Consider the following 10,994-nt stretch of genomic DNA (forward strand, 5'->3'; position numbering starts at 1 on the left):
TTGCGAACTGACAAATTAGAATATTCTATCCGATGTAGGCTACTCTAGTAATGATACACTAGCGCTCACAGTCTCACACCAGAATTACACGTTCATCCACGTTACTCAAGGTCAAATTTGTAACATGCTGACCAGACCGGACACGTCGCGAGCGTTGCAAAATAAATGTAGAAATCCATGTTATTCAATTATTGTACCCACACTGCTCTTGGTGCAAGTCCTGCCTCTCCCATCTCCTCATTGGTTTATAGAAGCTGGTACCCACGTGCCATCTCCTCATTGGTTATACCCACGTGAGTTTAGATGTCAATCACCATATAAGGTCAAAGATGAAAAAGCCTGAAAGGAGGAGAGATAACTGGAAACAATTCGGTTGACCGTTTTATGTGTGGTTTAATTGTCGGAGTAGAGGACCTTGTGCATTTCAGGTAAAATAACAATGCATGTTTAATGCTTTTCGACCTGTCCCCAAATTAATGTAACTGGTTCAGAGTTTGTTTTGATATTTTAACCTGCTTGTCGTGATCGCGTTTGGTGTGGGGGGACAAAATACATTTATGCACAATGGCGCTCGCGGTTTGGGTTCCGTGTAAGGTTGTTTAGACATTAACTCCACATTTTTTAGGTTAGGCATTAACGGTGAGTGGTTAAGGTAAGGGTTATAGTTTGGGATAGGCTTGAAACAGAAAGTGTTACATGTTGTTTGATACGGAAACTGAATACAATCAATCTGACAAATTTAGCGAAAATGTAAGAACTTCACCTGTGAAAATAACCAGTAGCCTACTAACTCGAGACATAATTGAATATCAGGTTCAAATAATACTTTTATCATTTGAAAATCTTTAATTTTAGTTTTTAAAACAACTACACTCATTCAATTAAATACAGTAAAAAAAAATGTTTTGAGAAAGATGGTGAGAAGACTAACCTGCTTTTCTTAAATACTGAAAACATGATTAACAGACAGAATGCTACGTAAGTGATCTTTAAAAAGTAATCCTTCATCCCAAAAGACAAAACATCTACCCTGTGCTCTTCATCAACAAAATTATAATTAACCATAAAAGTGCAATATCACAAATATAATGAACAAAAACAATTACATTTCAATTCACACTTGTACAATCAGTGCAACAATTACAAATATTTCATAGATATGCCAGTGAATCTTTATAGTTTAAAAAGTGTCCAAAACACAACTTGAAGTCATTTCCCTGTCTTGGTGAGACATTTTGTAAACAGATTCAGACATTAGCTTTAATTTGGTTAATATGCTTCACATAAAAAAAATAATGAAGAATATTGCATCAATACGATCAGCATCCCAACAATGCACACTGAAAGTTAACTTTAGTCTCTACACTAATCATAACATAATAAATAATATAAGATTTATTTGAAATATACCTTGCCATGTAAAAATTAGACCAAATACACCCAGACAATAGGGATTGATTTTGACTTTTTTTTAGCAGCATATTTGGTGCTCTCCATTAAGAGAAAATACACCTTTTATTAATCAGAGTTCCAAAGTAAAAAAAAAACTAATTGTGGCTTAATTAGCATAAAGTGGCAGCTCTTTCTATGTTAATGTAACCATAATGTGGTTAAAACTTGTTAGTGCATAAACTATCAACAGGGGGATTCCCCTTGGCACAGACCAAATTGGACAGGTGGAGAATGCATGTTGAGTGCTGACCACACCTCACATACCCAATCATGAGGGCATTCTACACAAGGTTGTTATTCCCTATAGTTTGGTTGACCTGCCTTCTCAATTCCCCAAGAACACTTTGTGTGGCAGTGAGTGACCCCAACCAGCAGGGTCTCTCTACATTGCCAGCTCTTCTTCTTCTCTGGATCTCATCTCTCCATTCATGTCTCCATTCATCCCTGTCTCAGTAGCAGCCATCTCTCCAGCTCCCGTCTCGTAGGGCACTCAGGGTGGACAAGCTCTTAGGAGGCGTCAATAAACTGGGGAAAAGAAGATCAGATTGAGACGAAAAATAGGAAATTACAATCCCAGACAACAAGAACCTAGTTTTGAGCTTGTTGGCGCACCCCTAGTGTCCTACAGTAGCCTACCTGCGTGTGGGTTGGGCGATCTTGCTTCGAGGGGTGGAGCTGGTCCCGATAAAGGAGGCTGGGCGGGGCAGGCTGCTCCGGGGGGGTGTAGGAGTGCCCCCAACCCCCACGGCTGGTTTACTGGGGAGGGGGATCCCACTGATGCCGCTCAGGGACTGCAGACTGGTGGAGGTCGGCATGGTAACTGGCCCTTTCACAGTGGGGCTGACGTAGGCTGTGGCTTTGAGGGGTTGCCGCGACAACGACTGGAAGTTCCCCACACTCTGGACTCTGTTCTGCAACTGACCGGGTGAAGGGACTAGTGGGGAGAGGAACAGGGGGTTGACAATATCATATACAGATTAATGGAATATTTAATGAATTGATATAATATTCATGTTTTCCTCAGATCTACTGTATAGACTACCTACTTAGAATGATCATTTTCAATTTGATGAATTCTGGCAAGTCAATCAAGCTCTGCAGTTTTTATAGTATGTGTATGGTCAGAGCTAAAACAAAGAAGACGGTATCTCACTGGAGGACTGTAGCCTGCTGGCCAGCCCATTGGACGAGTCGAAGCTCAGACTGTTCCGAAGGGTGGAAGGAGAGCCGATGTGATTGGCTGGGCTCAGTGGGCTAGGCACACTGGGAGCCCTGAACAGGTTGGGCATGCTCCTCCGCAGCTTATCTAAATATAATGTGTACACACACACACAAATTCAAGGCCACAGATCTAGATGACTAAGACTTTATCATCTCAGATTCGACATAGAGCCCTCTTCAAGGGAATACGTGTCACTCACTAATCTCTCTTGAAGAACACCAGTGTTGAGGCCCCAAAGATAAACATCTCCTGTAATCTCACCACCCTCTAGCCAGTGTCCCTCTCCTGTTTAGCTCCCAGAACAGAAACAGAATAGCCTCCAAGAGCTTACGGAACAGTCAGTGTCTGAAGAGGCTTACAGTGAGCACATCCCTGGTAGTCTGCCAGTACAGTCAACAGGCTAGGGAAGTACCTAACGAGTGGGTGACCTTAATGACCTGTTCCGCCATTAAACAATGACAAGTTGAACACAAACCTATAAATAGATTAGTATAACTATTTCATAAGAGGGCCATCATGTCGTGTGTCAATTATTTTGTAGCCCTACTAATATTGTACTTTGTTGTTATGCAAATGTTCCATCAAGACAACAAAAAGGCTTGTTTGAAAAATGTACATTCCAAATGTGATCTCCAAAATACATAGCCAACATAAATACACACAAAACATTATTAGAGGAGAGTCTTGCAAAGCAAGAATTCTTATTAGTGTGAGATTTCATAAATTTAAGCAGAGGGCCGGGGTTGAGTCCAATAGACACCGAACAGGAGAACACTGTCCAATAAAAACATTTATTGTCATCATTTAAAAAAAATATAATAATAATCTCCCATTTTCTCTAATGAACGCAACCCAAGTACCTGCATGGGCCAGGCATGCTCACCTGATCCAGGCCTGAAGCCCTGTTGTTCGGGTGTGTAGGTGCTGAGTGTGGGGCTGGCCAGGGCCTGGGGTTGGGGTGGGGGCTGATAGGAGAATCCTCCAGAGGGGTACTGAGGGGTGGAGGGGCTGGAGAGGCTGGTTGTGCTCCTCCTCCAGTCCCGTATGCTGGAGAAGGTGTGGGAGTGGGAGAGGCCGCGCTGCAGGGTGGGTCCCACACGGGTCAGGCGGGGCTGGGGAGGAGGTAGCTGCCCGTACTCTTCCTCATCCTCTTCCTCCTCCAGGTCGGCCTCGCCGCTGTGATGAAGGGAGAGGAAGGAGAAGCTGGCGCTGCGGCGGTTGATGGAGGTGGTGGCGTAGTCCTGACGAAGACCTGAAGGAGGGGGAAATACGGACAAACACGCACACGCTCAGTCGTCACCTTCTGCGCCTGAGGTTAAGGTTAATAAAGCCTGGATGAAGTCTGAGTTCTTGTATCACATGTTACAGTGTTAGAAGGGAGAGAAGGACAGAGGAAGATAAGGAGAGAGAGGAACAATAAAGGGCAAGAAAATGGCCAGGAATCTAAGACCACATGAACTGACCAGGAACAACTCTGGGCCCTACTTTTAACCTTGGGGCCCAGAGTTATTCCCTTTCAGGTCACCTGCTCAATAGTTAATAATAATAACAATAAGTGGTTCTGATTTATAAAGCATTTTCCACACTTTTACATAGAAAGGGGGGAAAACTCACCTCTTACTATGTAAAACAATATATAGTCACAACTATGTGACAACACCAAAACTGTTTTTAATAAAGGGTGAGGGACTCACTGTCCTCCTGCAGACGAGCCATGACCTGGACGTCAACAAGGTCCTGCAGCTTGTATCCCCGCGTGACGGAGTCATCCTCCAGCTCAGAGGCACTGAGCTCACTGTCCATGGAAGACTGGGGGCTGAGGAGGAACCGCCGGAGGCTGCGGCCTTCAGCACACAACAACAGAGTTCAAAGGTCAGGTGACAGACAAATGACATTGCAGAGATTTTACATTAACAATGAACACAAAGAATACTGACCAGATGAAAAGCAAGATTAGTTTAGATAGAGGTACACTGGCAGCAAAAAAACATCCCTCTCCCTTTAAGAAACATTGCCGAGTCACTGTTAGTAGGGAGGCCACATCATGGAATTGTGCCTTTGGTGATAGAAGCACCACAAATAACAGACAAATCTAGAAAAGGCCATATTGTGTTTATGGCCACTCCAAGCCCCTATGGCCATTTTCCATTATGGCCGCCAACCAGGTCCCACAGGCTCGACCTAGCTGTGTGACATGTGGAGCAACCATCACCAAATTGACTTTTCACCTCAAGTCTGTCCCCTCACCATCCCACTATGTTGAACTTCACATGGCAAACACCTGAAGCAGCAGAAACTGAACACACACTGAAACACTCCTTCTCTTGCCGTGACAAATGATGAATGATGACCTCGGGGACTTCTCAATAGTCTATAGTGGCGTCCTCTCCTCTCTTCTTGTGTCCACCTCTGTTCTGATCTAACAAGACAGCCAGTAGGTGAAACTTAAGGCGTTTCACCTGTCCATATCTCTAACATCAGCAGGAATGAAGGAGAGGAGACAAGGAGAGGAAGCTCTTTCAGACAGACTATTGAGATGCAAACCTTGACATGACATAGAGAGACAGACAACGTGGGCCAGCGGGGGAGCGAGCGAGGCTTACTGCGATTGTGATTGGCTGGGAGGAATGTGGGAATTCTCTCAGCCTTCCCTACAGGAGTCAGGGACAGGTGGAGGAGAGGATGGAGGGGTGAGGAGAATGAGTCTGACGGAGGGAGAAAGAAAGGGAGGGGACAGAGACAGGATAAGGGGGAGAGAAAGAGCGAATCATGGAGAGTTGTTTCAATGGAGAAAAAATACAACTATTTCAATGAAGAGACTGTGGTATTTTTTTCAGTTGTGAAATACCATGTTTAAGTAGTAATCATGGATGGAGTAGCCCTCATGTCTAAGGACCAGGGGTTTTCCTCACCTGGTGAACTGATCAGGAGAGTTGAGTTTCTGCTCAACACGGCCCAGGATTTTTCTGTTCAATATGGCCCCGATTCTGTTCAATATGGCCCCGATTCTGCTCAATAGGGCCCCGATTCTGCTCAATAGGGCCCCGATTCTGCTCAATAGGGCCCCGATTCTGCTCAATAGGGCCCCGATTCTGCTCAATAGGGCCCCGATTCTGCTCAATAGGGCCCCGATTCTGCTCAATAGGGCCCCGATTCTGCTCAATAGGGCGCAGAGGTTTCCTGCTCAATAGGGACAAGAGTTTCTCCTGATCAGGTTGCAAGGTTGAAAAACGCCTAGTTCAACTAATGTCATATGGTAATATTATGGTAACATTATTATGTCACACAGTAATCTGTGTGTGTATTTACCAGGTCTGTCAGCGGGCGGAGGGGTGGAGCAGGACCTGGAGAACGAGGCACTGAGGGGGGACACTCCAGCTACACGTCTCAGGGGGAGGGCAGGGGAAGAGTGGCTGGAGAAGACCCCCCGCCACCTATGGACTACACATGGGAGGTAGGGGGAGGAGGGAGGGAAAAAGGCAATGTCATACTGTACTGTATCGGACCACCCCCAAAACACACACACACACAGCTGTCAGTGCTTTCCGGGCCCCTCACAAGGAACAGAGATCAGCAGTGTGAAGCGGTTGTTTACCTCACACCCAGCGCGTCACATTGCTGTGACAGTCACAGAACCACTATTCAGTAGCAGCCAGGGAACACATCTGCTGTCCAATGCCCAGGAGACAAAGCTGCATTCACAACCCTCACACACACACTGCTCAACACACCCATTCAGCACAGGCCAGGACCAGGGACGGAGCAGCGACCACACACACCATCTGATATATATTCATAGAGGAGACCTACAGTAATGAACACTCGCTAAGCAAATATCCCAGCAATCTACCTAGAAGAGATGTGGTGGATCAAAAGAACAAAGAGAGAGAAGAATGATTAATAAATGTGGCAGAGCTGAAAAAGCAAATCATCTCTCTCTTTCCCTCTGTGTGGTGGTTCGACTGTGAGCTGCTCAACACAGCGCTGCATATATCCCTGCACCACAGATAGAGTGGGGTTACGTTATACCTGTCACTGAGAATATAAGCCACTTAGCAGCATCGAGGCGAGATGCCTTTCATGTAAACACGGTAACCATGGTTACCCCTCTGGTTGCCGAGGGAGGCCCTGTGAACGTAGCAACAGGCAGATAGTAGGTCAAGTGTGAAAGCAGCGGAAGGCTTTTCCTGCAGTTACAGCTACTGTGGAATTAATACACGGGCTTCTAGTAGAGATCCTTACAGCAATATATTGTAGTGAAATCCAGGTAACTGACGAAATAAAGGAAACAAGAGTATGAGGGATAAAAGTATATTTTATAAGTATTACACTTTATGTTGTTGTTCCCTTTATTTTGGCGGTTACCTGTAGTTCACATGATGCATTGGCGGCAGGTAGCCTAGTGGTTAGAGCGTTGGACTAGTAACCGAAAGGTTGCTAGATCGAATCCCAGGTCTGACAAGGTAAAAATCTGTCGTTCTGCCCCTGAACAAGGCAGTTAACCCACTGTTCCTAGGCCGTCATTGTAAATAAGAATTGTTCGTAACTGACTCGCCTGGTTAAAAAAATAAAATGGCAGCTGCACTGATGCAACGATAAGCTGTTGCATGACAAGTATATGATATGAACGCCAAGTTAAATTGGATCTAATGTGCAAAAACAGATACTTTTCAAATATATAATAGTGAAAAGAAATGCAATTAAGCTGACGTGTGTGTTTACACTAAGTGGTTGAAAGTGACAGACAGTTGTGGCCAGCGCTTCACCTCTCATTAAGAGCTTAGAGGACTAAAGCTGTATTAATACATTACCTTCAGCGAAGACCGTGGGAGACGTTACATCTATTCACTGTCCTGTTTCACACCACAGCTTCCTCTCAGACATTAACCCAAGGTCCACTCTCAGTGGTCATTGGACACCATGGAATGTATCAGGAGTAGAGGCATTAACCCTGACGTTACCACTCATACCTCCGCTTCACGGCCACCCATTCATTCTCATTCGACCCAGTCACCTCTCCACTGAAACCCGTGAATTAGAACGTGATCTCCATCACCTGACCAGGTGAAATGAATGCCCTCACTGTCATAACCATGCTGCGAATGTGTGGGTGTGTAGGTTTGTATACGGCTGTCTTTTCAGGAGTGACTCCGCTTGTGCATGACCACCGTGTGTAGTTTAATGTAGCCAGTACTGGGTGTAGTTTAATGTAGCCAGTACTGGGTGTAGTTTAATGTAGCCAGTACTGGGTGTAGTTTAATGTAGCCAGTACTGGGTGTAGTTTAATGTAGCCAGTACTGTGTGTAGTTTAATGTAGCCAGTACTGGGTGTGGCTAGTGACTATCTGGCAAGGTGCTGTACTTTTACCTCAGAGTGCAAAATAGTCTGGAGTTGGCTGGTTACATAATCCTGAGAGACTTGAGGACCTGTTTCACACTGAGCTCAAGACATCACAGTGCTAGCCCCCCCCCTCACCTCCATGTACCCACACACACCTCCATGTACCCACACACACCTCCATGTACCCACACACACCTCCATGTACCCACACACACCTCCATGTACCCACACACACCTCCATGTACCCACACACACCTCCATGTACCCACACACACAGTAAAGTAGAATCATAACCATCTGCTGAAAGAAAGTCTGAAAACAAAACGCTTCGGCAGGTTGATAGAAACCTATGGTCTATTATATAGCCATCCATCTATCAATCCATCCATCCATCCACCCTTGTTGGTCCCTAGTTTCCACCCCTCCTCATACCTTGGTCCAACCTGAGGCACAGTGAGCGGGCAGACTCCACCTCTGTTCTGGGGCTGTCCAGGACCTGTCTGCTCCACTGGAGGGGGGTAACAGGGCTCTCCCCCCACAGCCGGGCCTTGGCTGACACATAGAGCCTGCAGGGAAGACAGGATGAGCACTAGCAGTTGATGTGACCACAACAACCAGAGAATACAGTTAATGTGACCTGATACTGAATATGTAATGCAAATGAAAATTATAATGGAAATGCAAATACATTGTTGAATGATTATGAACATGGTCTTTTGCCTGCTAATGCCTGCAATGCAGTGAAGAAAACGATATAACAACATCTAATGTAACTGGCCCCTCTAACAGTACAACTGGCCCCAGCTTGGCCCCCCCAGATTAAATGGTCTAGAACCACCACTGAGGATGAGAGCCAGAAGAGGAGGAATGAAGAGGATTTTACTGCCCTATAGTCCCATATCAACCCTTATGGGTCTACAGGGAAGACTGGTTTCGGATCAGGGATACGTTTTCCAGTTTTACTATGATCCCAAAAATGTACATCAAGCCAAAACCTCACTTAGGACCTGAGAATAGAATCATATTGATTGTAGCCAACAAGTGCAAACCGTGGCGCATAGTGAGGAGCAGCCAATTCTGACTGCAGTCCAAAATTGGTTTTGGGCACTCTAATAGATTTGACATAATAAAGAATGAGTCAAAACTATAATGTCACCTTTTATCAGCGGGTATTCTTTTGCATACGTTTTACCACTAAAATAACAGCACTTTGTGTCCAGTCGTCATGTCTCAGACTGATGCAGTCTAGCCTCCATTTCAACAGGCACATTTTCAGAGCACAGTGGCCGTCTACTCAATCATAATCGTTGACTATGATAAATTGCAACAAATCGATGTGTTGTGTTCGCTAAAGCCAAATCGAATGACATTGGAACAGGTGTCAGCTCCATATTTCTGTCCAATTTGCTCCGAAGGTGTGGCTTTGTTGTCGTATATCATTCCTACTAGGATTTGAGTCTCATTTGCAGGTACATCATTATATTCCATAGGCCTACGTCTACCAGAGTAACAGTCACATATCCTAGAAAATAAACAGAACACTGCATCACCATCGTATATGACAGATAAATTGTCATATGCAAATAAGGACTGCAAGTTTCAAAGAAATCTGTCAGATTAAATTTGCCACCTCTCAGCTACATTATACAAACCATCGGACATTGTGAAATAGTTACCAGGTAGCTTCAGAGTCTTCATTAGAGAATATAGCATCTAGGTCCAGAATGTCCACCTCATCCAGAACCGTAGGTTCCATATAATCAGCATCCGTCTCGAGAGCAGTATCAACATAATGTGAATGTAAATATTCGAACGGTTCGTCCAACGGGAAAAATGACTCCAAGGAAGACTGGCACAGTAGCGTCGGTAACGGACTAGGTATGCAGTAGCTCCCGGCCATGTAGGCCGGGGAGGGAGGTAGAATGTGGGGGCTGCCAGTGCAGCCGTTCGCCCGCGTCCTCAATTGCTCATTTTGCCGCTCCAATTTCCGAACCAGCTCTTGGAGCTTTTTCACCTCCAGTTCGGCGTTCGCGGCATTGCTGTTGCCGTTGACATCCGTCATTATCTGGGGGTTCATCACTGCTGCATCCATTGGATGGAAAAGTACAAATACCCGATATATATTTTTATTAAATGGTGGACGGGGTAAGCTACACTCAGTCTCAGCTCACCCGTTGCCCCACACTGTGATTTAGGTATGGGTTGTATCTCGCTTGCTCTAGTGCCCATCAGGACTAGAGCATTCAGATGCCGCCCAATGAGGGATGGTGGCGTGCTACAGACTGTCTCCACCCCCAGCGTGCTGAGTCCACCGTTGCCTAATTAGTGATTTCAGGACAGGTGCGTGCAAGCGTTCTCTCCTCAAACTTCACAGTTGTGACATTGATAAGTGACAATTATTTGTTTGACCACAAAGACAATGCACAACACATTGCCTTTGTCCGTAACTAGAAAGTGCAACATTTTTGTTTCAAATCTGTTTATTAAAACCGAGAATGAGAGATTACGTCCAAAGTGAAAATACATTATTTGTTTATAGCCTACCTTTTGATAACACAAGATATTGTCTAAACCATTTATTTTATTATCTACAAGCATACACAATTCACTTCATTGATATACACATAGAGATCTATTGAATAATAATTTCACCAGCCACTGTACATATTCTACAACCGCATGCACAGAGCGCCCATGCATCTTGAACACTCCCCTGGCTTAACCAGGGAATTTTATGCGCATTTATCGCCATCCTGTGGTGTAATTTGAGACAGCACATGATGGAACTGTGGTGACTTCCAATTTAACGCAGGAGTGAAAGTTCTGAAGGCACGAAATATAAATACAGAATCTGCTACCACAGGTTTCAGCACCATGGACAGCGACTAAGGCAGAATCCCTAATGTGGACTTTCAGCACCCCATGACAGTGGACAGCACCTGGTTAAGGTGCAGCTGTAACGTTACTGGCCATTCATTTT

General features: G+C 45.1%; 1 protein-coding gene across 2 annotated transcripts; it reads right to left on the bottom strand.

Annotated features, from left to right (window-relative positions):
- Nucleotides 1–1,149: 1,149 nt before the first annotated feature.
- On the bottom strand, nt 1,150–10,828 carry LOC106592212 (SLAIN motif-containing protein 1). 2 transcript variants are annotated; one of them, XM_045697772.2, is made up of 9 exons: nt 9,691–10,828; nt 8,447–8,580; nt 5,984–6,115; nt 5,278–5,379; nt 4,369–4,518; nt 3,558–3,926; nt 2,606–2,758; nt 2,089–2,386; nt 1,150–1,977 (listed from the first exon to the last, which is right to left on the bottom strand). In XM_045697772.2, the coding sequence occupies exons 1-9, from the start codon at nt 10,104–10,106 to the stop codon at nt 1,902–1,904; spliced, it is 1,830 nt and encodes a 609-aa protein (XP_045553728.1). In that variant the 5' UTR covers nt 10,107–10,828; the 3' UTR covers nt 1,150–1,901. The 2 variants fall into 2 exon arrangements, with proteins under 2 accessions (XP_045553728.1, XP_045553729.1); XM_045697773.2 differs by lacking the exon at nt 5,278–5,379.
- Between the last annotated feature and the right edge of the window lie 166 nt (nt 10,829–10,994).

Source organism: Salmo salar, chromosome 16 (genome assembly GCF_965601325.2).
Source record: "Salmo salar chromosome 16, fSalSal1, whole genome shotgun sequence".
Classification (NCBI taxonomy): Eukaryota; Metazoa; Chordata; class Actinopteri; order Salmoniformes; family Salmonidae; genus Salmo; species Salmo salar.

Bases quoted from the DNA above. Each gene is read 5' to 3' on its own strand.
- LOC106592212 (XM_045697772.2), bottom strand. From the start codon at position 10,106: ATGGATGCAGCAGTGATGAACCCCCAGATAATGACGGATGTCAACGGC. The intron at 8,581-9,690 runs GTAACTATTTCA...TCTTCCCTGCAG, and splicing joins GAAGACTCTGAAGCTACCTG to GCTCTATGTGTCAGCCAAGG. The intron at 2,387-2,605 runs GTGAGATACCGT...TCTCCCCACTAG, and splicing joins CAGCAGGCTACAGTCCTCCA to TCCCTTCACCCGGTCAGTTG.